Below are 24603 nucleotides of genomic sequence, written 5' to 3'. Positions count from 1 at the left end.
CCCTGAAGCCACGAGCCCCCTGATGCAGACGTGCCCAGGCTCCTGCAAGTCGAGTCCTCATGCCATTTGCCGTTATTGCCGAATACCCTTCGAGTGCTTCAGTCTGTTCCATAACCACTGCGAGCAACTGATATGGGAAGGTGGACGTCTCGAAATGCCCCCTCCCCCCAAAAAACCGCAAGCAACTGCGAACTCCGCCAACCTTTCCAGCCCTAGTCTCGCCAATCTGCGGTCGTTTTTTTCCTTCTAGAATATTTCGCGCACTCCATCAAGCTCAAAGCCCTTGATGTGCCGGTCGCCATGTGGTATACTGCCAGATTCGAGCTTTCATGTCTCCTGATCCTGTCGCGAAGAGATGGCCTGTCGGGCACGGCGCAACAGATATCACGGAGTTCTTGTGACCCTGAAGCATCATCTGTGCGTTACCCGTGTTGGGATCCCAAAATTGGACTCCCCGATCTTTCGACCCAGACATGACCCATTCGCCTCCGGGAGTGAGGCAGACTGAGAGCACATAGTCCTGCGCGCACGTCATGGTTAGTGGCTCTCTCACGAGATATTCGAGACAGGAAGAAAAGGGGGGAGACTCACCTTGTGCCCTTCAAAGGTGCGGATGCATTTGCCATCCTTGGCTGTGGCAGCTGGGATAAGTCCTCGCTGTGGTGTGAGTTCCCACATCTTGATCGTCTTGTCCAAACTACCGCTGACCAGCTCCCGCCCGCTAGGCGAGAAAGCGACCGAGTAGACACTGTCTTTGTGACCCTGTGGCCCTTCCAGTCGCTCGATGAGATATCCACTCGAGCAATCCCAAACCCGAACACTCTTGTCTAACGAACCGGCGGCAACGAAACGCCCGTCGGGAGACATGGCGACGGTCGTCACCCCGTCTTCGATAGAGAGGACCATAACCTGTTGGTTTGACTCAATATCCCACAGGCGCACGGTTTTGTCACCTGAGCCAGACGCTATCAACCGCCCGGTCCGAGAGAAGTCTAAGGAATAGATGTCTTGCTCGTGACCGTCGAATGTGGTGCGAATGCGCTTGCTTGCGATGTCCCACACGCGGATTCTCTTGTCTTCAGCACCAGTGGCCAATAGTTTGCCGTCGGGAGAGAAGCAAACAGATCGGATGTACAAGTCACCATCCTTGTCCTGGACATTTTCGTCGAGCAACTCGCACACCTTTTGGCCGTCCCTGGCGTCAAAGATTTGAGCGCTGCGGTTGCAGCCCGTCGCGACATACTTGCCATCGTTCGAGAAGCGGACACAGCACACCACGGAAGTATGCTGAAGGTTGTGCAAGAGAGTAATATCCAGCACACGAGGGACGTTTGGGTTGAAGACAGCATGCCATTCGCCATCGGCACTGGTGCGCTTGAGATGATCTGGCAGATCATCCGGATTCAGGTCGGCAAGAACATTGCCGACATTAGGATACTGGCCTTGGCCCGGCATTTGGTGGCGCGGTCCAAGTACCATGTCTGAACCTGGAGGCGTGGGTCGGGGAATTTGAGGCGAAGCTCTCGGATCATTCTGATATGGCATAGCCTGTGGTTGATTGGGATGTTGCTGAGGAGTGGCCGGTCCAGGTCCGGGTGCGCCTCTGCTTGCCATAGATCGATTCTTCCCAAGACCCGGGGAATTCGTAGGAGGCTGTGGTTGCGGCCCATAACCGTTCAACGTAGGACCCTGCTGATAGCCAGGAAAGGGATTGGGTGGTTGTGGCGGCGGTCCCTGGGGTTGTGCCGAGGGTGGAGGGGGTTGTAGAGGATGTTGTTGAGGAGGAGGTTGTTCTGGTGGAGGAGCCAGTCCTGGACCACCTTGACCTTGGTTTGCCATGATTCCACTGAATAGGCCACCCTGGCCGTGTCCCAAAGCTGGGGGCGCTTGCGCTGGACCAGCATGTTGGGGAGGGCCACCGAGGTGCGACTGCACCTGGGTTCCCCCGCGCATCTCCAGTTCATGTCGCAACAAACGGATCTCAGCCTCATACTCCTGCTTCATCTTCAGTTGGTTCTGCTCGAGCTGATAGACCTTGTTACGAATCAACTCCATCTCTTGAATCTGCTGCGACACCTGACCCTCGACTTGCTCAGAGGCCCTAGACTGATTGTCGAACTCTGCTCGCAGTTGATCCAAAATCTCATTCAGGCGATGGCTGGGCTGGCCGGGAGGCGCAGGCCCCAAATTGGGATTGCCGCGATGTTGAGTTGCGTTAAACATGATGAATGCACAATGCTATATTGACGGCGTGAAGGATTTGTGCCGGATTGCGATGATTGATGGCTACGGCAGAGGTCAGTGAATGGAGTGAAGAAGAGGGTTGGACGTGGCCACGAGCGCAGGTACCGGCGAGAGAAAGCGCAGCAAAAGGCGCTAGTGGTAAGGGTAGAAAAATTGCGGATAAGCTCACAAAGAAGCCCCGGGCGACGGCCCAAGGCACAATCGATGCAGCAACAGGGAGCGCAGGTTCGTGCTGGAAATCACTGTGGCCGGGGGATAGACGTTGGATGACGGAGAGAGCCCTGCGCAAGTGAAGGGAGGAAGCAAGAGGCAGAGGTGCTTTGACGCGAAGGATAGTGGAAAGGAGAGAAAAGTGCGTGTCTTGGTGGAGTTGGTTGTGGTGCAAGGCAAGACGGGAAGGGAGCAGCAGCACGAAAACAGGAAGCAAAGACACGAGGATGGGGCCATGCACGACGAACAGGAGAATAATGGGGGCGAGCTTTGATGATGGCAAGAGCTTGGATGGCGGATGGCGGATGGCTGGAGCGTCTAATTGACTTACTTCGTATCCACCAGCCGTAGAACCATGATGCAAACCCAGGCGCCAGGCCCCGGATGGCCGATGTGGATAGGATCATGGGTCACCGACCTGGTAGCCATGGCCCATGGGATGCTCTTTGTAGGGACGGAGTGGGAGCACTGGGCGTGGGTAAGGAGAAGCCAAATAAAGAGCGTACGGGCATGCAGGCAATAGGCGGGAAAGCAAGGGTCACCTAAAATCACACGCTAAAAGAAGCCACTAGGTAGCCTGGTAGCCTAACCCACACGATTGGCAGCCAGCTCGGGGAGCATAGGCTCGTAAGGTATCTTACTCAGAAGGATCGGAGAGCGCGACAGAACCCCTTCCCAGCCCAAGGGGATAGAAGCCAATGACATGAACATCATAGCTCTCTCAAAATGGACTGTGTAACAATCTGGCCAGCTATGAATTCAATCATGCTCAACTACCAAGGCGCCGGGTCAGAAATCCGGGTAGGGAACAGGAGGAGAGAGTGTCGTGTAACACAGAACACGGCGGCACTTAGAGACAGGGACCGGGACTGCGCAGATACGAAAGGGTGCAGGACTGTGAGCTGTGGTTCCTCTTTCAAAAGGCTGCCTTGTAAAGGGAGTGAGGAGATGGACCGCGAGCAATCAGGCTGAAGTACGGCGCGAAAAACCCTTGGTCTTCGCTTCAGGAAGCGGTCATCTCCACAACCGGACCAGATGGATCTTCCCGGACGCACGGGCCAGTCGGTGCTCTGCAGGCATGTTCGTAGAAACAGTTGGCGACCACCTCGTAAACGGAGTGTTTTGGGCTATAGCGCTCCAGTGCAGTGGATGCTGTCCCGAATGCAAGTGAGCGAAGCAAAACGAGATGAAGAGAGGTCATTGCGATCACAAGTCTCAATATGATAGATCGCTCAAGTGGTTGCTCGAATCACACGGACATGCATGCTGTTACCGTGTAACAAGACAGGCTTTGTCGCAGGTCAACGTAGCCTTGGAACAGGGGCGCAAAAGAAAGACCAAAAATCTCTCAGAAGATTCAATTGAAGGCTGTCAGAAATCTACTGAGAATGTGCTAAGTCGACCTCGGGGGTTGGCTTGTATGCCTCTTGAAGCGAACCTGCCACATCAGGCCGGGTTGTAGAGTCGGGAAATGAAGGTGTCATTATGACACCACAAGAATTGTTGTACAAGGTTGTGCGAGGAGGGAGGGAACATTGGAGGAGTATCGACGTGCTTGGTCCATCTCTTGCGTTAACTCCCATGAGATCCCCAAATATAGACCGGTCACTGTCTCTCTTGAACTTGGGCTGCTCCAAGTACTGCCAGCAAACCCGTCGCCTCGCACCAACTGATCATTCTGCGGTTTTGCACCTGGAACTTGTGGCCATTCAACTGTTGTACAGAGCTGTCACGGAGGACTCTTAGTTTGCGAAGGGCGATATTAAGCTAGGACCAATCAATATGAGGTCACGTCGCTGTCAACAGGGAAAGAGAGTACCTGATCAATGCGGGTTTCGGTTCGCTTCGCGTATATCCTTGTCAGAGTTAGACCTCGCTCAAGTTCAAAGCATTCGATGTCTCATTACCCAGATACAATATGAGAGGGAGATATCCATAATGCACAACTTCGCGGGTGATGTCGAGGATCTTCCCAATGCGCTCCTAGGGAAACATTGTCAAAAGATAGTCCTTGCTTGCCTTCATGGCTCAACTGACCTTGGTCTCTTCGGAGAACTGAATCATCTTGGTCGAGAAAAGGGAAGTACTGCCCTGCGACTGGCTATAGAAGGATGGGCGTTCTAGGAGGAGGGTCGATTCGTCTATGAGCGAGATATCGAGTGCTTTGATGCAAATAAATTACAGAATGAAGCTGCGGAACAATTTCATGAGGCGAGAATAGCACGTGACCTTAGGCTGGAACTAGTCTCAAAATAGAAACGCGCGGTTGTTGACGGAGTTTCAACGTTTGGCAAACAATTTCGCCATCAAGGATACGAACCATTCTACAATTCTGTTGCTCCTTTTTCCAAATCCGACTTGAACAAGCTTGAAGGACTGTCTAAATCACCCGAGGGTACTGGTATACTTCTGAAAATCATGTCCGGCGCGAGGCACTGGGAGCAAGACAAGGACTCCACGATCTACATCGGTAACCTCGATGAGCGAGTCACAGATGCCCTTGTCTGGGAGTTGTTTCTGCAAGCAGGCCGCATTGTAAACGTCCATCTACCCAAGGATCGGGTCACTCAATCCCACCAAGGCTATGGCTTTGTCGAATTCAATTCAGAAGAAGATGCTGAATATGCGGCAAGGGTGATGAACCAGGTCAGACTTTACGGCAAGCCTATCCGCGTCAACAAGGCTAGTGCCGACAAGCAGAAGTCTGTTGAAGTTGGTGCAGAGTTGTTCATTGGCAACCTGGACCCGATGGTTGATGAAAGAATGCTCTACGACACATTTGGCCGATTTGGTACATTGGTGGCTGCTCCGAAGGTACGTTCATTTCTGTTTCGTATGCCCTTGGAATTTTACTAATGGTGGATAGATTGCTCGCGATGAAAACAACTTGTCGAAAGGATATGGATTCGTCTCTTTTGCCAACTTTGAGTCTTCAGATGATGCCATCGCCAACATGAACGGCCAGTACCTCATGAACAAGGAGGTCTCAGTCCAATACGCCTATAAAAAGGACGGCAAAGGTGAAAGGCATGGTGACCAAGCCGAAAGAATGCTTGCGGCTCAAGCAAAGGCGCATGGCGTCCAACCTACCCCTGCCACGATTCCGCTTGGCGGACCAGTCTTTGGTGGTGTCTCACAAGCCCCCGTGCCTCCAGTGGGATTTGCACAACCAAATGGTGGTTATCAAGCTGTCCCGCCACCAGCACAAGTACGACCACCACCTCCCAGCGCACCACTCACGGCTCCACCAAGCGGTCTTCCAGCGAGACCGCCTCCAAGCCAGGCCGGATATGGCGGACCACAAGGGTTCATGCCACCAGGCTTCAATCAGGTGCCCGCAGGCTTTCCACAACCTAATGCCCTACCTGCCGGCTTTGCCCCTCCTCCAGGATTTGGGGGTCCACAAGCTGGTACCATACCTTCTGCACCGGTGATGCCGCCGGGTGGATTTTCTGGATATGGTATCCGGAAGTAATCCCGACGATATACCCGGGGGCTGTGAGAACTATCAACAGTGAGGTCTCCATGCTCGCGAAAGAGTCATGACAGTCACTATCATTGGAGCCGCCAGCCCTTTCAGAGACACCTTCCACAACGGTCTCGTAAGTTTCGTACTTGCTGATACTTGGGAATCTTATCTGCACCTCTCGTACACCACTGGTCTACCTCGTCGTGTGGCAGCACTGAACTGTCCATTCGCGAGACCACTTTCGAACCACTATTGTCGCGGAGCTCGATGTCGCTCAGCCGGTGTCGGCCATGCTCTTTCAAAACAGCGTTGTTCTATCCGAAGCCGCAAGTCACCACAGCTTGTGGAAATATGGAGACGTTGATGCTGGTGGAGAACTGGAGGTAGAAATCCCTAGGTGTAAGTGCGGTCAAGGGAAAGCCAAAAGGGTACATGCTACTAGGGCAATTGACGCCTAGCATCGAGCCAACATCAGGGCGCCTGCTTTGGCGTTTTGCAGTTCGGCTGCCACCATGCCTATGAAAAACTTGGTTCATGTCCAAAACATGGAACGCAGATGGTTCTGTCAGAACAGGAGGCGAGGACTATGGCTTGGGAGATTGGGAAATGTCTGTCTTATTGGTGGAGGTTGCAAATTGAAGGAAGACGAAGAGGACGCCTTGGAGCCCAGTGAACTTCATGTACTGCGCATCTAGCAGCAGCTCCCTGTGCTGTTCCCAATGAGGCGCTCATTCTGGATATCCAAACCGATGGGACCGCCGCTGGACCACTCTCATCGGCATCGCAACCGAAAATCCACTCCTGGGCAGGAAGGGTCGGAATCATGATCGAGACGGCTTAGGTGGCATTCAGATTCCTCTGCGAAAGAACACACAGCTTATGACAAGAGGAATCAAGCTGGCAATAACAACAACAAGGACAGTTGACTTGAACAGCATACATGGTTTCTGTGCTTGTGGCAATTGTTCGCTTTCTGGGTCTTGCACAATCTATAAGCAGCAAACATCCGCGCCTCCTGGACGACTTCACCACAAGATCGCGACCTCATTCACACGATGGAATGGTCCGGAATGTTTTGATCACTTGTCATGATGTCGACGCCGCGACAGGGCAGTGGACCAAGGCAATAAAAACAAAGCCGTCGAGGTGTTTGGCATCGATCTTTTTCCTTCTCTTCTTCTGTTCTCTACGTGTCAATCCCAGATCCACGAATCGTCATTTTCACGACCAACGTGTCATTTCTCCTTCCCTTGTCCCCTACGTTGTCAACATGTCGAATGATACAATGCATGCAGGAGATCCCAGCTTCGAGACTGTACCCAACGGTGAGTCCTTCTTTCCTATACAGGGTGATAACACCCCATCAATCTCTAATCTTGAGTACACTAGAATTAGGTGACCCAAAACCATCTGAGCCAGCACAAGCGCCCGATAGCCAGCAGCCTTACCGTCTAGCAACCAGTGGCCGCCAGCCGAGGACAGACTCGCGAGCAGCTAGCGATAGTCGCCAGAATGACACTTCCTTGACCTCACCCTGGGGAGCAACGGGGACCAGTATCGTGTCGGGATCACACCTTTCAGCGTCACAGACAACGGTGGAGCGGCGCCCAACAGTCCAGGAGACCCCACAAGGCCAAGGTCCCTCGCTCGTGACACAAGTCATTCAACAGGATAGAATCATCACCTCCGCTAACCTTCCGAACGGCGACGAACCCACGGCTGGACAAGGGGAAGCTGCCCAGGATTTCGAAGAGATGGAAGCACACCGAATTCGTGGTGATGCCTGGGAGCGGCGGAGTCCTCAATTGCCATCCTGGACGAAGGAGTTGGATCGTGACGCGAGTCTGTTAGCAAGGACCGCCATGTCCCATGCAGGGCTCGCACGTTCGGGGCCTTCCAACAGGGCGTCTGGCGGTCCGCAAGCGCCACCTCCGACGGCAAACCTCGCACCAGGAACCGTCGTTGGAAGCCACCACATGCACCATCGGCCGAGCGCGCTGCGTACGGACCATTATGCGCATGACTTCACACATGCACAGGCATACTGGGCGCAAGCACGGGCATACTGCGCACGAGCACGGGCATACAACGCACAGGCACGGGCATACTGCGCACAAGTGCGGGTGCATTGCGCACGTGTGCTGGCGCATCGAGCACATGTGCAGGCCCATCGCGCATACTTGCAGGCGCAAGCGATGGGGACACGCCCCGGCGACGCACTACCCCAGGCCACGCCCGGGCCAGAGACACGAACAGCCACCACCAGCACCACCACTACCACCACGCAGCACGACGGTGATGGAAGCCGGTGGGCGCTCGGAAAGCGAAAGCGCACGGCTGAGGAAGAAGACGAGGAGCTCTGGGCGGATCTCTAGACACACACACGTCTGAAGTCAAGCTGGTCTGCAGCAGCTGCTGCTTGTGGTGAAAACGAAGGTGGTGGTGGTGACGAGGAGATCTCATTTGGTTGATTGACTTTGAGACATTGAATGAATGAATGACCCAAGTGATCGATTGATAGCCAAACAGACTTGACAACAACCCAGATAGCCAGGGAAAAGATGACAGGGATCGAGCAAGTGGCCTGCCTGCATGTGTGAGAGTCCAGAAGTCATGCATGGCCTGGTGGTCAAGCTCAGAGGATATGCAAGCATCTATCATCCCACTGCGTGCTTGGACTAGCCCTCCTACTGGCGGTGACGATGAGAGATGAGAGACCAGAGTGCTGGTGCTTGTCAACGGCACACAAGGGCAGCAATGAGAAGCTCATGCATGTGGCTACCATCTATGTATGTAGGCAATGTCTCTCCATTGTCATTGCAGAACTGGCTTACAAGAAATGCGAAAATGATCTGTAGTCTACAACTGTACCCCCGACAAGCCCTGCTGCCGCTCTCTGAAGCAATAGAAAGGCCTGAGATGACAACGAGCTGCTTTCTTGCTTACCTGCTTCATAATCGCACCCCAGACGTCTTCGATCTTCTCCCATGGCCTTCGTTGCTGAATACCCAAGACCAGGATACCGTGCCAGACAAGAGCTAGAGAGAGCTGCAGCGCCCAAGCCTTGCGCCAGCCAAACTGCTGAGGTGCAGTTTTGGACCTCTGTGCCATAGTGACTCAAATGTCGTCGATGGCGTCGGTTGCCCCGTTCTCTCCCGCTCCTACCACCTGCCCAGCACCGTTCATAGCGCCGGTGTCGTCGTCGATCTTCATCGCCTCATCCGCTGCAGGCTTCTCTTCCACCACCGGCAAGGGTTTCGCCAACTCCTCCCTAACCCAACTCTCTTCCACGGCGTACTTTCGTTGAAATACCCTTGCCCATCGCCCTCCCCACGCCTTCAGCAGTTCCTCCTCTTCGGCACGTAACGCATCAGAGCTCTCCATCATTTCATCTTGATTGCCGTCCCTGATGCTGAGAACTGCATCTTCAATCATGGCGAAAAGCGACTTCATGCCCTCAAGTTCACGGGTCAATGTTTGCTGGAGCTCTAACCTCTGACCTTCTGGGATGCCAGGCGAGCGAACTGCAGCCACAATGCTTCGAACCCGCCCGGCAACTTTGCGAGTTGTGTTGCTGACAAGTTCGTAACACCATGTGGTGGCGAGGAGCGTGCCGCGTGAGACGTGGTCGATCAGAGCCCACTCAACCACGCTTTCCGGGGTCAAGATTTGGTAGTTGAGTAATTTGTCGACGAGTATGACGCCCACACCGCGTTGATCCCGCCAGTAATCGACAACGGAGGTAATGATCTGTTTTCTGCAAGCGGAGCTGGAAGCGCTTATCGCCAGCAGACGCTCCTTGCACCGTTCAATACAAGCCAAAGCGTGAGACAACGATTTGGATCCAACCCAACATATTGACGTGACGAAAACATCTGTTGATGCAAGAGAAGGGTCGGACAACCCTGAAGCGGCCGCTTCCTGCTCAATTTTTTCCAGAATCGAATCAAACTCCTCACTGGTCGCTTTTCGTCGGATCATCTGGGCAATTTCTTTTCCTTCGGCAGCGAAGGGTGTGGATTCATCGTTGTACTTAAAATCGGGCACGTCCTTTTCCTTGGCCTCCGAGATCAGGGCTTGATATGGCTCTGGAAGTGTGCCCTTGATGCGTTTCGAGAAGCTCAGTCGAATCTCTTTGTCCAAGGCGTCGATAATAAATGCTTTTCTTGGGTGAACGTCAGGCAAATTGACATCATCGACCCTAAAGAGTTAGCAGATCCAAGACAGCTGCCGAAGGAGTAACGTACCATTCAGTCCACTTCCACGTGAACCCGAAATTGCTGAGATGATGGGCGAACCAGTCCAAAAAGCGTTGAGAGAGTTCCAAATCCATTTTGTCCACGTTCCTGTACAAGAACCGGATGGCCCGCCCTAGACTAGGCGCAACAGCAGCAGGGGCGAGCTTACATGCTTCGGTCAGCACCGAGTGATAGTACACCAACTTGTGCTCGGGAGCTGGCAACTGCAGCAATTGGGAAAATGCCGCGTCCACAACGACATCCTCAGGCTTCCAGGTTGCTTTGTCACCAGCAACCTCCCTCAACTTGTCAAATGGTGTGGCTCTCTTCACAAATGTATCCGGAGCAAAATAACAATCGACATCGATCAGAAATTTGGCGGCTACCGCTCGATTGAAATCGAGGACGTTGATCGTGTCGGATAGGGCGTCTCGAACCAATAATGCAGCGGGATCCGACAGGGGAGGCACCGTCTCGATATCTTGTTCCCGATAGACGGAGAAGTAAATCTCTGGGAAAAGTGGTCGAGGGCCGTTATTAACGGTCTCCGGGACAGTAACATTGGGGAAGGGATGTTTTTGCGCCCCAGTCAATGGATCCTCCTCTTCAGGTGACCGGTTTCCTTTCCACGGGCGAGGCAGGCAGGCCAATTCCCAGGAATTCCTGGACTCGTCTTGCATATGTTTCTGAAGAAGCGCAAGTGCGCTCTCTGAACCACTGGGTGCCCCGACTTCGCGGCTCGGAAATGGATCGACCAACGACTCGAGAGGGTGTGCAGTCGAAGCAATGATATCCGTCTTCTCTAGCAGAGCAGTGGCCTGTGTCTCGAAGCCCGTTGCGGAGGATGCCATGGTGTAAGGAAGCGTCATTAAGATGACTTTGACGAGCTCGAGACCCAAGGACTGCGGTAGGGTCAGTGCCAAATTCAGAGAAAGCACCGTCAGGGAAGCTTACGTCTTCTGACGACTTCATTTGCAAGTCGGCTGCGCGGGAGAAGAGTTCTTCAAGCAATGGAAAGATACCGTCTCCCTCAAACATGCCCTGAAGGCAACCGAGAAGCCGCAGGTACAGTTTAACTTCGCGCCACGCGCCATTGTTCATTTGTTTTTGCAGGGCTTCTCCGACTTTGACCAAGACTTCGGTGGTAAATTCAGGTTTCTGGACATTTGATACAAGCAGAATGGCCGCGACGAACGGAATCTTGAGTGGTTGTTCGACAGGGCTGATATCGTTAGAGGAATTGCGCGTAAGTAGAAGCTGGAAGAAGGCTTACAGTTGTACGACGAGATCTAGAAATCCCGAAGTGAGATCGCTATCAAAGTAGTTCTCCGCCAGAGTCTTTGCGATAATTTCAACTTCGTCTTCGGCTCTTCGAACAGGCTAGCAGCGCGTCAGCCGAGTAATTGAAAAAATTCAGCAGCATGTTGGGCTTACACTTTCTGCGATGGACAAAACTTGTTTACGTAGAGTCGCTGCGAGCGGCTCCTCGTAGCGACGTCGCTGTGGACGGCGATCTTCGTAGTCATCCTCTGAGAGATCATCAGCATGAGATGACCACCGGTCATTAGAGAGAAAGCCTACCTCTATATCTTCTTTTGCGGTTGTTGAAATGGCCTCCTCCTCCACCACCACCACCGCCGCCGCCGCCGCCCCTTCGTCGCCGGTCGTAGTCTGCCATGATGGGGGTTGGCCGCACACTAAGTCAGTGTAGATTGTGCTTGCGGGGGGATTGATGTTTTCTGATCGCAAGAGACAGGGCGAGGGAAAGGTATAGGAGACGCGTTGGAGACGAGGTGAAACTTGGTTCAGTCGCGCAGCTGGATCATCGAAGGCTTGGCAGTTTCTCCGCACTCGCAAGGATCTCTGTCGAGCTTCTTAATACCAGACGTGAAATGTTTGGGAATCGAGGCAATGGGTAGAGGACAATTTCTATCTTTTGGGGAAAAAAAGCATTACAGACTGATACGAGGACCCAAACTAGCCCTCAAGTTTCTGTGGTCCAATCGTTCTAAGAAGGCGTTGCCTCCCCTTCTTCCGTGAGGTGTACGCGGATGCAGTAGCAATATACGCACGCACAGCTTGCACACTTCCTGTTGCATATTCTGAGCACAATAGCCAGCTGCCAAAGTCGTTGAACCTCCCAGCTCCTTCATTTCAACCCGCCCATTTCCATTCGTAAGCTCAGACATGATGGACCTTGTGACAGAGCACACTTTCCCAGCCAGACCAGAAGAGGTCCATTTTTTTTTGTGAATCGCTCAGCTCATGCTCATCCCTTATTCGGGGGTCGTCAACCAGCGAACCGCCAGCCCAGTCCATTTTACTGCCCTGCATGCAAAAGCCGTTGCTTTTTCGTGACAGATATCTTTGCTCCTGCGCTAAGATATCCATCTAGACACATGATGACTGGAATGCTACCCGTAGGAGTCTCTCGGCGCATGTTGGTGTAGTCGCCAAACGAAACATGCATGCAATGATGGACATATCAACGCACAATATCCTCCTCGGCGTCACGTCGTTACATATTTGGCAGAACCTCGAATCAATCAAGTCGTGCCATCATCTCGTCTTTTGTCATTGGGGTGAAGTTGTCCAAGTCCAGCCCTCGAGATGCTAGAAGGGGTCGCGCATGCGGTGGGACAAGCTTGCTGTTGAGGTGAGGTGCAATCGAAAGCTCTGCTTGCCCCGTTAGTCTCAATTAATCACGTAAGAGGGGAAAATCATGCGTGGGAGACGAACCATGTCGAGAGAAATCAAAGAGAGGTGGAAGCTCGCGTGAAGCACCGCCAGCATGGCGCGAATCGGGAAGACGAGTGCTAGGATCTCGCAACTCGTCAAAGAATGGTTGGCACATCGCATCGATGGCGGACAATCGCTGAGTTGGCGTGTACTCTAAAAGTGCCGAAATCAACTCGATCGCGTCGGGGGACGCTTTGCGGAAGACTTTGTTGAAAGGATGAGGCTTGATTTGAGGGAACTTGTGCTCCATGTAGTTCGGGTTCATGGTGCGGATTTGATCTCTAGTGGGCGTGCCGAGCACTTTGATGATCTCGACCAGTTGGTCAATGCCTGACTCGCCGGGGAACAGAGGTTGGCCAAGCATCAACTCTGCCATGACACAACCAGTAGACCAGACATCTGGTTTTTCGTCAGTACGCAAGCTTCACGAATCCGCGCAGACCACCCATGTGTCAACGTACCAATCTTGGTTGTGTAGTTTGTGGCGCCGAAAATCAACTCCGGAGCGCGGTAATATCGAGAACAAATGTATGAGACGTTTGGCTCCCTTTCCACCAAGATCTTTGCACTCCCAAAGTCGCACAACTTGAGCACCCCAGTGGCCGGATCGAGCAAGAGATTCTGTGGCTTGATGTCTCGGTGGCATATTCCTTGAGAATGGATGTAGGCCAGCGACCGGAACAGCTGGTAGATGTACAGTTTGACTTCCAAGATGGGCATCGTGGTCTTCATCTTGTTGAAGTATCGAGAGGCTCGGTACACAGTCTCGGGGACGTACTCGAGGACCAAGTTGAGGTAGACTTCATCCTTCTGTCACCAATACCGTGGTTAGCATTGCAGTGAAGTGTCAAGGAGAGGAGGGGAAACCCCCGTACCCTTTCACCGTTCGAGTAGTAGAAGGCCTTCAATTCGACAATGTTGGGGTGTCGGACGATCCGCATTATCTGCAACTCTCGATTCTGGAGCCCGTCAGTATTGAACCAAGAGGTAGGGGCAGTTAAAATGCAGAGGGATCTCACTTTGAACCGCTTGTCTTGGAGCACTCGCTTGATTGCGGCATCTTCCCCGCTGGGCGACAACTTCGTCTGGAAGACTACACCGAACGAACCATTGCCAACAATCTTGCACTGGGTATACTGCATCTCTCTTGTTTCACCGGTGAGGCCATCCTGCACCTTTTCACGCACGACTTCTGAAAGAATGTGTCAGCGCACGTGCTCCGAAATCGCTGGAACTCTCGTGATTTTGTCAAGTAACACAAGAAGACGTACCACCCATGCGCAAGCCAGAGAACACTCCACCAGGCCTTGCTTGTGACATAGTCGAGCCCTAAGGGTGTTTGGAATCCACTTTGGCGACGGTGTGGTAGGTTGGGAAGGACAGCAACTCAGTCCGAAGAGAGAGGCGCGAAGAGGGAGCGGCGTAGAGGAAGAGAGTCAAAACAAAAGGAACGACGGACCACGCCAGGCTTCGAAGGGGGTCGAGATAGCAACGACCACGCAGGCAGACGTTATCGAGTCTCGAGAGGAAGATGTGGTCGAGGTGGATGAAGACGAGGGATAGGTTTGCGATGGAGGTGAGGAGGAGGAGGGAGGGTAGGGTTTGGTTTGGCAGACGAAGCGCTAATTTCCCCACTTTGCGTAGTAGGTGAGGCTTTCGAAATGAGGTGTGGAAACTCGCGCCGCTATGATGAAACCGGGGTTGCTGGAGGTATTAATTAGACTAGATGATCAGTGGGCGGAGATGAAGGGTACGGTACCGTGGAATGTCGAGGGAAAGGAGAGCAACGACGGTGTCGAGAGGTGGACCGTCCGGGGCGTTGGGTTAAGGATGGGAGAATAGGGAGGAAAATAGGCGGGTGGAAAGGACAAAATGGATGATTTTAGGTCACGACAGGGAATCAAGGAGGATGGGCGAGAAGAGGTTGAGAATGCGGGCTCTGAGGTCAAGGAACTTTTGCAGCTTTGCAGTTGGCGAATTCAGTTTTGGGTCAGTCAGAAATGAGGTCGAGGAGAGGAGGAAAGTGCAGCGCAGGAGAACCAGGAATAATAATAATAAGAATCCGTTAACTGGTTAAGTTCACGTTCACCAGTGGTTCACAAGTCAGGTCGCCGTAGCAGTTGGGATTATTACTTGGGGCAGCTTAGCGCATCTAACTTAAGGTGCAGGTGCCGCGTGAGTTAAGATGCAGGCGCAGCGGCAGAACCCCTACACAGGCAGTCCGCATATTAGAGACCTAGAGGGGCAGGCAAACAGCGGGCACCAGAGAGAGGGGGGGCCAATTATTCATCCAGGCCTCTCCCTGGATGGAATGGCAACGCATGCACCGCATGCAAGTTGTTCAGGTTCATGCTGCATGGCGCTGGCAACATGCTCTCATCCTCGTCAAGTCTCGACTTCCTTGTCCCGGCTGCTTTGGGAGGCACGGTCATCCCCCCCTTGGCTTCACCGTGGCAACCTCGTTTCAGAATAATACGATCATCATAGCAGGAATCCCCAGGTCACTGTGTCCCTTATCCGCAAAGAACTTTTTCCGTCACATGTCCGATGATGCTGACCACAAGGGTCCCGTCCCTCACCTCTTTCCACCTTTTCCTTGGCCACTGCCACTCGTTCGGCACCCGGGGGGTTGAAGGGGGTCTGGTATGGACGGGCCTCGAAACGGCCCTGGAGAACAGCATGGCCAGTGGGAACAAGACCACCATAGACCAGACGCTCTGAGGTTGGGAGCAAATAGGCGAGACCCAGAGCGGGCATCAGAACCCAGAAAAAGCCATTGACAATCAATAAAGGCATGAGGAAAAAAGTGGTCGCAGGTCAGATGATGCCCTGTCGTAGGCCCTGACGCCGACTATACTGCATCATGTCTCCATTACGCTGGGCCCCATCTCCGTTTAACCCTCGACATGCTAGCTGAGGGGCCATTCACCTTGCACAAATCGCCTGTTAGGCTCGCCCGCAAAGGATCCAGATCCACTCTGCTCCCCCCGGGCTGCCGTCAACGTGCCCCTCCAGCTAAGCTGCTCCAAGTACGAGGTATTCTTGCAAGCAAGCCACCAGGGCCCAGGACCGGAGGGCAACATCGACCCAGCCAGATCTCAGCTTATAGCTCGTATGAAGGCTTTTGTTGATGCTTGCGACGAGACAACCTCAAACATTCCTGTCAGGGAAGTTGGGCAAAAAGGACCACCTCCATCTGCTCCCCTCTCTCCACGTGCTCTTACAAGCTGTTTGATCACTCCCCGGCGACACGGCCAATGAATCACCGTTCTCGCTTGTTGATCCATGACTTTGTTGGTCTCACCACCCGCCTTCGCCGGCGCCTGGCTGCTGGTGGCCCTTGCGGCCCAAAATCTCTGTGTTGAGAGTGACACAACATATTTTTTTCATCCTGGTTCGGTGTAACCGCGCCCTGCATCAATGTCAATGCACGATCCAGGCCACGGCTCTGCTTCCCCTTGTGCCAGATCCCGCCGAACTGTTGAGGCATACGAGCTGTGATGAAGGAAGGAGTGGCAGCATGGCAGGCATGGCACGGGGCAAGCAATCTACCAGTTCGAGCCAGTCTAGCAGCCGACAAGGGTGCAACGGCTCGCACTCGACAAACCTGTCGTATGTAGCACGGTTGATTCCAGGCCAAGGACTAGTTTGCTACGTACACACATGCCAAAACGTCATTCAGCATACGCTTAGAGCATTCCGGAACTTTAAAAAAAGGGCCCTGCCTTCGAGGGCGGTGTTCAGGCTCGCAAGCGAGACTCGACCCAGAACTGTCACCTTGGAGACAGGCACCGTCACCATCACCTCCTCCATCCTTTGACTTCGGGGATGGAAACTTCTTCCTTATACTTTGTGCCAGTGGACAAGGAATTCAAACCAAGCCAAACGGCCTTGGTGGGAGCGAAAGACTGTCATCGGAAAAAGCCATCAGGACCCATGCCGCGGGCACAACGTGGTGGCCACTGCAGGGAACCAAATGTCTGGTGAGATTAAACAATATCAACCCGCTCAGGTCCGAGCCTTGCCACCACCACAGTGGCCGCCCAAGGGCCAACTTACGAAACCGACGACAGGGACCAAGTGGAAGATCAGCATTTGAAACAATGAAAGCACGAGACAGTAAGAAAACCTTCGTGCGAGCCAAATAGAGCTGTCGGGCTGAGCAAGGCCAACCATGAAAATCTATCCACTCACATGCACAGCCGCATTTGCCATCCAGCATCCCCCCCCTTTTCCTATTGCAAGACGGGAAAGGTTCGTGTTGCACACATGATCCCTTTGTCGATCTGGGATTCGGACAGACTAATCATCATCGTTAGAAGACAGCCAACTCCTGACGCTCTGCGTCTACTTGCCCACAGCTGATGTGCATGAACCAAATTGTGGTATCCTTTGACTCAACTAATACGTATGCTGTGCTACACCATCAGCCAGATTTCCGGTTTCTTCGCTTCCACTCCTTGCAGCAGGAAGGCTGAACTACATTCAGGATTTTTCAGACAGACGAAACCGTTTTTGGTCACCAACATCCGCCCTACATACTCCGTATGTATGTACATGCGCCTCAGCTGTTACCCGCATTTCGCCTCACTCTTTTCATCCTCGCAGATTTGTCTAAACTTGGTCCAGGCACACATGAGGCCGTATTGACATTCTTTGTGGTTCGTCAGTTCGACCTTTGCAGATGTAGTTCGTCTCAGCCGAAGTTCCTTCGACTTTCTTGCAGCTTAGGTGGATCACCATTGAAGGGGACCTTTGTTCTCTCTTCCCACAAGGCTATCAAATGTCAAGAATCCACCGGACGAGCGATCTTACAAAACAGGATCTAACATCTCTGGCAATAGAACTCAGGGCCAACCAAGTAAAATCTCGTATTTTCTTCTGCTCTTGATCCAGATCCCTAACTACAACTGTTCCGGCCGAAGAACACGAGACCCGAATGCCTTTCAAATGCATCACCCGCATCCCTGTTCTTCCCTTCGAGTCGAGCACAAGCTGCAGCAAGATTTGTTGAAGGGGACTACTGAAGCAAGGAGGTGTCACTCAGACCAGTGGGAACAGGATGTTCTTCTGCCTTGGTTAGCGCTTCATGCAAGACTCCATTTATGGACAAGCCAGACGTCGCCCTGCTCACGCAAACCAATGCATGCAACCCCATCTGCACTTGATACATCCGTCATTCGCCTTTCCAACCCCGGCCACACCAGCCATGGGAGCTGAACTTCGGAAAAAGATGGCAACTCGAGGCTCGAACTCCAACAAGGGTTGTGGTGGACGGCCCGCTCGTCCCATTGGGACTCACCCAATAGGTACAAAGTTCCTCTGCGCGGGACTCTCCCATTCCTTGCTTTATCCTCCACCCTCACAAGATTCAATCAAACCAGCTCATGTCAAGAATGCTTCGGCGGAGGTCTAGATTGTCGTGCACTGTTCGCACTTGCGGCTCTCGCATTCCACAGCTCGGACAACGAAATTGTCCTGCATCATATCCTGAAAGAGTGTCGACGCAAGGGGCAAATCACCTCCTTAATTGCCCTGACCAGGCTCCCCCGAAAATACCTCGCAAGTGGCCGTGGCCTCGCTAGGCTGCAACGTCTGTCGCATGTGAGAAAGGCGGTCTGTATTTCTCTTCCCTCCCCTTGTTGCTGCCGTCATGCTCGGCTTCGGGGGCTGGTGCTCTCCAATTTGGGAAGTAGCCTCATCTCTTTGTCCGCTGAGTTAGCAATGTCCCAGGTCTCCCTGCTCCGAGTTACTGTCCCTTTTATCTCTGTGATGACTCGCCGCGCAGAGGCCGCAAGAGACCCGCCCCTGGTAAGCATGACATGGAAATCGGGATCAGACTATGTTCGGAGAGGAGAAGCTGTACCATTGCAGCAATCACCTAGCCCAGAGACACTCTCGACGATAGAAGTTGAAGACAAAATGCATGGATGAGGAGAGTCTTGGATGTACTGGCGAGTACCTCGTACACCTTGTGGAAATCAGCGGACAAAAAGTGTCCCTCCGGCAAGGCGTGTAACGTGCACAATAGAAGGCGAAGGGTTATTGAGCAACGGGCAAGTTTTTAAAAACGGTCACATAGACTCCAGCATCTGATTTTATTGATACAGGCCTTCCTTTTTCCTCTATTATGCAGTATCGATAGATTTCGTGGTCGAATCTCATTTAGCGAGGATGGCCATCCGTGACCAAACACGGCTCGCCCACCGACTTCGTCATGATCTTCCTGCCCATACATACAGATACACAGAGAAAAGTGAACGAGTCGAACACTTCTCTTTTGTCCCTTGACCAGTGGGGGAGAATTCAAACTCGGCAAAATGGCTAGTCGTGAACACGGCTGATGTTTCTGAGGGGTTGTTGGTTGGGCCTCAATGGCCTGCTCACCACGCCGATTCATGAGACTCTTGCGATGTCTGGCCCTGTCGAAGGTATTCGCTTGGGAGTGAAGAGGAGGGGGTAGTAAAACATTTTCGAAGGCACTTTGTGGTGAAGTCATACCACGGATGCACTAAATTGGCGGTGGAATGGCGCTCTGGTTCTCTGGACGCTCCATGATTTCTTGCAGTTCTTCCGGAGCACCCTCCAGAGAGACAGCAACACCAAGCTTGTGGGTGTTCTACAGGAAAGTCAGCAACCGTCCTGCGATGAAAGGGTAAGGGATATATGGAAGACTGTTCAAAACTCACCTTCCACTGATCGATCTCTGCTGCAAAAGTCAATGTCACTGGAGGTGCTACCCGTCTCTCGAGTACAACACCAAACTTGCCAGTGCTGTCGACTTGCGCACGATAGACTGAATTCGCGAAGCTGTATTTGAGACCAACAGTCGTCGTGCCTTCCCGTCGTGGACCTCCAAACATGCTCGCACCAGCAGCAAATGATAGTTGACAGTCGACACCGGCCTCAACCTTGTCTGTCAATCGTCTCCAGTATGTAGCTCCCAAAGAGCCTTGGCTCAACCATTGTGCACTAGCAATCCAGTCGGTGCTCTTGTATCTTGCGCAGTACGACAAGGCAGTCTCAGGTTTGCTGTTCAACGCGGGTCGCTGCCATACACCCTCAAGCCCCACTGCAAGCTTTGGTGTGATTGATTGCAGGTAGCTTCCGATGAAGATACCCGTGAGGCCGCCTTCCAGGATCGACGGACTGAGGGCCTTGACTGATGCCGTGAAATCATTACCCGTGTACTCGTTCTCGATTTGGACCATTGTCTGGGTCTGTCGCGGATCAATTGAGGTCTGCGTCTTGGTCACGAATCGTGGGGACCATCTCAGGTTGCCCCAAGCAGTCAAAGATCGGTCGCTCGAGTAGGCAGCTTGCATGAAAACCTATTGACATGGTGAGTCCGGATGCATGATTCTTATCGCAGAGCAGACCGGAAATGGGGACACGTACATCAGAATTGCCATACAGAGCCATCAGTTGCCATGGTGGTAGAGCTTGGGAGCCCATGGCAAAGCCATGTTGTAAGCGGAATAGAGGGTTTATGCTGAAGACCTTTTGCAAGTCGCAGCGCAAGCCCGAGAACATGAAATTAGACAGGAGAACATCCTTTTGGACCTCGCGCGCGATGTTGTCGACTGTCCCGGGATTTTCGAGGCCCAATAACTTCCGCCTCGCTGAGAGACCGGAGTAGGAGTCTGCGATGGTGGCGGCGATGGCGTTGTCTGTTAAAAAAGACAACATAGATGTCGATGATGATTTCTCCTCGACCACGACCGCCATCTTTTCGGATTGAAGTGCAGCACTTCCGCAAACACCAGCAACCGTCTGATTTCGGAACCCGAGAGAATCAGATGCTCGAGTAGGTTAGTGGAGGAGGGAGAGGAAGAGGATTGATGAGCTGAAAGATGCTCTCGTGACTGCGCTGATCTGCTGTCCCTTGGAGCTCAACTTTTGCAGGCGCAGGGAAATCTATGAAGAAATGGCCTGTAACTCCGTAGAAGGCAAGTCCTCCGTACGCAGCCCGTGCCAAGGGACAGAATTGACGAATCGGATTGCGGCATTCGATGACATTAGATTGGCTGCTGCCTTAAGACCAACATTTGGGACTGTAACCAATGGGAGGCGGGATGCGACAGATGGCGATCAGGCGGCAATAACCTCGGTCTCCACCCCATACGTTCTTCCCACCTTATCACTTCTGTTACGAAATGCCCCGACAGTCGTTCATTCTTCCGAGAGTGCTTGTTAGATCAGGCCTCGCCATTCATGACAATACCTAGACAATATTTGGCTGTGGATGCACAAAGGTAGCAAGCAGAAATATTGCGTTTCCCGCTGAGAGCCTGTCAACGAAACTCAACCGAGCTGGGGCCGAGCAGTAAACGAGGTCAAAAGAGTTCCGCAAGCCCGTACGTTTGAGCAGCTGGAGCTCCATGTCCGTTTGATCAACCAGGGTCGACATTTAATACGCCTGGCCCGGCTGGTGACTTATCATCCTGCTTAGAGCTTTCTAACAAGTGTCGCCTCCCACCATGGATACCCTACTGACCGCCGAGTCGGCGGTCAATTCACCCCGCTATCGACGCAAGTCGAGCACATTTGTCGATGCGATCCATGATCTCCCAGAGAAGAGCGAGATGGCACCCGCTCAGCTCTACAGTACTGAGTCGGGGCGACTGTTCCATGCTGGTCGGATCGCCATTACCACAGTAGGATTACCTGCTCGCGGCAAGACCCACATCTCAGTGGCATTGGCTCGTTATCTACGGTGGCTGGGTGTGAAGACTAGAATCTTTCACCTGGGCGACTATCGCAGAGCGATCGTAGGCCCAGGGAAAGATGTCCCTGACGACTATTTCTTTGTCAACGCCTCGGCGTCGTCGGTTTTGCTGAGGCAAAAGATCCTTAAGAAGTGCAGGGAGGATATTTACCATTTCCTCAACCATGAAAACGGCCAGATTGCCATCTACGATGCAGTCAATCCTCTGTCTGCTGGACGCAGGTCCCTAGCCAAGGAGTTTGCGAAACACGACATCAAATGTCTGTTCATCGAGTCAAGTTGTGACGACCAGCGGATCATCGAAGAGAACGTCCGCAGTGTCAAAATCTCTTCGCCCGATTACATAGGCTGGTCTGAAGCCGACGCGGTCAAACATTACCTGAACAGAGTAACTGCAAAGATCCCGCACTTCGAAACCATGGAAGAGCCAGATCTCGACTGGATCAAGATGATCAATGCGGGAGAGAGACTGGTGGTCAACAATACGAGCTTCGGTTATCTATCACACCGGATTGTGTTCTACCTGTTAAACCTCCACATCAAATCTCGGCATACCTATTTTGCTCGTGCGGGCACCACTCTGGAAGAGGAGTCTTTCAAGGCAGACGCACGTCTGTCACCACAGGGCAAGGACTATGCCAAGAAAATGACCGAGACACTGCTCAAGCATCGAGAAGAGGAGAGACAGACTCTGATCGAGAAAGGAGGGATCAACACACCGTTGAAGCCACTTATTGTGTGGACTTCTACGAGACGCAGGACCGTGGAAACGGCGGCATTCCTGGAAGCCAAAGGGTTCAAAGTGAGGCAGCGGTCCCAAATGAGCCAGCTCAATCCCGGCGTTTGCGAAAAGAAGTCAGAGCGTAGAATTCGACAGCAATACCCGGAAGAGGTGGTAAAGCATGATCTGGATCCCTACCATCACAGGTTCCCCAGAGCGGAGGTAAGAAAGGCATTGTCTGGATGCTGATTGGCGGCGCTGACAATGACAGTCGTACCACGATGTTGCAGTTCGACTGGAACCTATCATTCTTGAGTTGGAAAGGGAGCAGAACGACCTCCTCATCATCGCCCATGAAAGCGTCCTCCGTGTGCTTTATGGGTATCTGATGGCATGTAACGCTGCGGATATACCGTTCCTCTCATTCCCACGAGACGAGATAATTGAGGTAATATCCGGATATCAGTATGTGGAACCCGACACTGACACCCTTTCAGATCATTCCCGCCAGTTACAACAATGAAGCGAAGCGAATAAAGATTCCGAACCTCCCTCCTGAGATCATTCCCGCCTCACCGGAAGGCATCAAGATGCCCGCTCCGCCCAGTGGATTCGCCACCCCAGTGCCTGGCCTGGGTAGTGGCCTTGCCAGTCCTAGAACCGGAACAAGTACACCGGAGCCGGGCTCTGGTTACAAGACACCAGAAGACTCGGAAAATCTCTCGGTGAGGATGCACGATGTGGTGTGAAACGAACGGCGGGGGTTAGCCGCCGGGAAAATGTCGGATGGAAGCCTCGGAAGATTCGCGGTGACAAGTGTGATGTATGGTATCTATTCGGCATGTCATAGACTCAGTATTGTGGGCTGCGATACGACGTTCGTGACAGCATCCTCTGTTAGCCACCGTGGAGGGTAGACACGAATAGAACCGTGTCTTTGTTGACTAGTTCGTATTTGTCTTCACCCTCGAGTTCCCAGTCAGACTCGTTTATCAAAACGAGAATCCCTGGTCGACTTCCAGTCGTAGCATTAGTGCTCTGGCATTGCGAACACTGGCATATCTCACTTACACGTTTCCATCGAGCACAAACAGCTCTTTTCTCGAGTCCTTCATCAAGTTACTGCACAAGTACTTGACCAGGTATCCGACAGTAGGTGGTTTTCCGTCGTCAGCGTCTTTGGCGAGTGACAGCGAGTGCTTGGACACATTATCAAAGAGCATCTCCAGGCCACCACTGGCGCTCCGTCAGCCGAGCAATCAATAGACGCGGAAAAGGTTCACGTACGTGAATTCAACAGTAATATCGACCGTTTCGGACATTATGCGGAGACGAGCCAAACGCCGCAGCCTTGTGAGAGCAGACGTGGCTGGGTATACACCTACTGGGTGTCGTTAAAGTGACTGTAATTTCATCGTCGGCTTGCACATATTGATAGCGGGATATGCGGAATATATATTGTCCGGAATTCTAGCAAGCTAGACCTATCTTGTCACTAGCTTCATCTGTGTGACATTGGCATAGCTCAACGGCAATACCAGACTCGATTATGTACGTCTCGGCGCCCGTACTCGCTTATGGCTTTTTCAAACGTCAGGCATACAGCTCTTGTCTGATCAGCAGCAATGGGACCAGTCCCATGTTCTGTCGCCTTCAAGATTAGAACCCTCCCCTTCTACCCGCCTGCGATCCACCAAATGAGGTTCTGGACCGTCACGGCTTTACATATCCGCCACCCTCTGACTCTATTAGAGCCTCCCCATCCAACCTAATCCCACAATTTGTTCGCCCAGGCAGGTCCCAACAGAGTTGCACTTGAAAAGACTTTCAGAGCAACCAAAATAGTTGAAGCAAGAGCCAGCCAGCCGGAACCTGAACACTCAGTTAGATGATGCATATCCCTCCGAAGCAGTACTCACATTTTGTCTGGACGAAGCACCACTTGCAGCTGGAGTTGAGCTCGATGCGGTACTTGTGGTGACCGAAGGCAGCGTATGGGTGGCTACGGGAATCGACGTGGTCGGAGCTGGGGCTGGCGGCTCTGTAATGCTGATTGTTGCTGTCGCGCTTCTGACGTTCCCAACCCGAGTACAGAGCCCCGCGGCCGCCTGATACACCGAAACACCGCTTGGATCCGCAGTGGACGCCCAAGGAATACAGGCACTCTGGAGCTGATCGAATGGGCCAGGGTCGAAGGTTGCGCCTGAGTAACATAGGCAACTTGCTTGGCCGCCATCATCCAAGGAGGTGAATC

General features: G+C 52.8%; 9 protein-coding genes across 9 annotated transcripts; 3 read left to right on the top strand and 6 right to left on the bottom strand.

Annotated features, from left to right (window-relative positions):
* Positions 1-274: 274 nt before the first annotated feature.
* Positions 275-2223, bottom strand: AYL99_09096 (hypothetical protein; the record flags this gene model as incomplete). Its single annotated transcript, XM_018840604.1, has 2 exons — positions 275-520; positions 592-2223. The coding sequence occupies 2 exons, from the start codon at positions 2221-2223 to the stop codon at positions 275-277; spliced, it is 1878 nt and encodes a 625-aa protein (XP_018690351.1).
* Positions 2224-4320: 2097 nt separating this feature from the next.
* Positions 4321-4518, bottom strand: AYL99_09095 (hypothetical protein; the record flags this gene model as incomplete). The annotated part of the gene is made up of 2 exons (XM_018840603.1): positions 4321-4437; positions 4492-4518. The coding sequence occupies 2 exons, from the start codon at positions 4516-4518 to the stop codon at positions 4321-4323; spliced, it is 144 nt and encodes a 47-aa protein (XP_018690350.1).
* Positions 4519-4872: 354 nt separating this feature from the next.
* AYL99_09094 (hypothetical protein) lies at positions 4873-5929 on the top strand (the record flags this gene model as incomplete). The annotated part of the gene is made up of 2 exons (XM_018840602.1): positions 4873-5268; positions 5321-5929. The coding sequence occupies 2 exons, from the start codon at positions 4873-4875 to the stop codon at positions 5927-5929; spliced, it is 1005 nt and encodes a 334-aa protein (XP_018690349.1).
* A 1264-nt stretch (positions 5930-7193) lies between these two features.
* AYL99_09093 (hypothetical protein) lies at positions 7194-8298 on the top strand (the record flags this gene model as incomplete). Its single annotated transcript, XM_018840601.1, has 2 exons — positions 7194-7248; positions 7313-8298. The coding sequence occupies 2 exons, from the start codon at positions 7194-7196 to the stop codon at positions 8296-8298; spliced, it is 1041 nt and encodes a 346-aa protein (XP_018690348.1).
* A 742-nt stretch (positions 8299-9040) lies between these two features.
* Positions 9041-11839, bottom strand: AYL99_09092 (hypothetical protein; the record flags this gene model as incomplete). Its single annotated transcript, XM_018840600.1, has 6 exons — positions 9041-10124; positions 10171-11063; positions 11116-11383; positions 11435-11541; positions 11596-11690; positions 11743-11839. The coding sequence occupies 6 exons, from the start codon at positions 11837-11839 to the stop codon at positions 9041-9043; spliced, it is 2544 nt and encodes an 847-aa protein (XP_018690347.1).
* Positions 11840-12703: 864 nt separating this feature from the next.
* AYL99_09091 (glycogen synthase kinase-3 beta) lies at positions 12704-14220 on the bottom strand (the record flags this gene model as incomplete). Its single annotated transcript, XM_018840599.1, has 6 exons — positions 12704-12837; positions 12901-13299; positions 13362-13710; positions 13776-13859; positions 13920-14092; positions 14172-14220. The coding sequence occupies 6 exons, from the start codon at positions 14218-14220 to the stop codon at positions 12704-12706; spliced, it is 1188 nt and encodes a 395-aa protein (XP_018690346.1).
* Positions 14221-19411: 5191 nt separating this feature from the next.
* On the bottom strand, positions 19412-20628 carry AYL99_09090 (hypothetical protein; the record flags this gene model as incomplete). The annotated part of the gene is made up of 3 exons (XM_018840598.1): positions 19412-19519; positions 19590-20231; positions 20299-20628. The coding sequence occupies 3 exons, from the start codon at positions 20626-20628 to the stop codon at positions 19412-19414; spliced, it is 1080 nt and encodes a 359-aa protein (XP_018690345.1).
* Positions 20629-21380: 752 nt separating this feature from the next.
* AYL99_09089 (hypothetical protein) lies at positions 21381-23098 on the top strand (the record flags this gene model as incomplete). Its single annotated transcript, XM_018840597.1, has 3 exons — positions 21381-22571; positions 22621-22797; positions 22847-23098. 3 exons carry the CDS (start codon positions 21381-21383, stop codon positions 23096-23098), a joined length of 1620 nt encoding a protein of 539 aa, XP_018690344.1.
* Positions 23099-23246: 148 nt separating this feature from the next.
* Positions 23247-23671, bottom strand: AYL99_09088 (hypothetical protein; the record flags this gene model as incomplete). The annotated part of the gene is made up of 3 exons (XM_018840596.1): positions 23247-23364; positions 23421-23585; positions 23637-23671. 3 exons carry the CDS (start codon positions 23669-23671, stop codon positions 23247-23249), a joined length of 318 nt encoding a protein of 105 aa, XP_018690343.1.
* Positions 23672-24603: the final 932 nt, after the last annotated feature.

The sequence above is a fragment of the Fonsecaea erecta genome, assembly GCF_001651985.1.
Source record: "Fonsecaea erecta strain CBS 125763 chromosome Unknown Scaff8, whole genome shotgun sequence".
Lineage (NCBI taxonomy): Eukaryota > Fungi > Ascomycota > Eurotiomycetes > Chaetothyriales > Herpotrichiellaceae > Fonsecaea > Fonsecaea erecta.
This window is presented reverse-complemented; position numbering and strand designations above follow the sequence as displayed.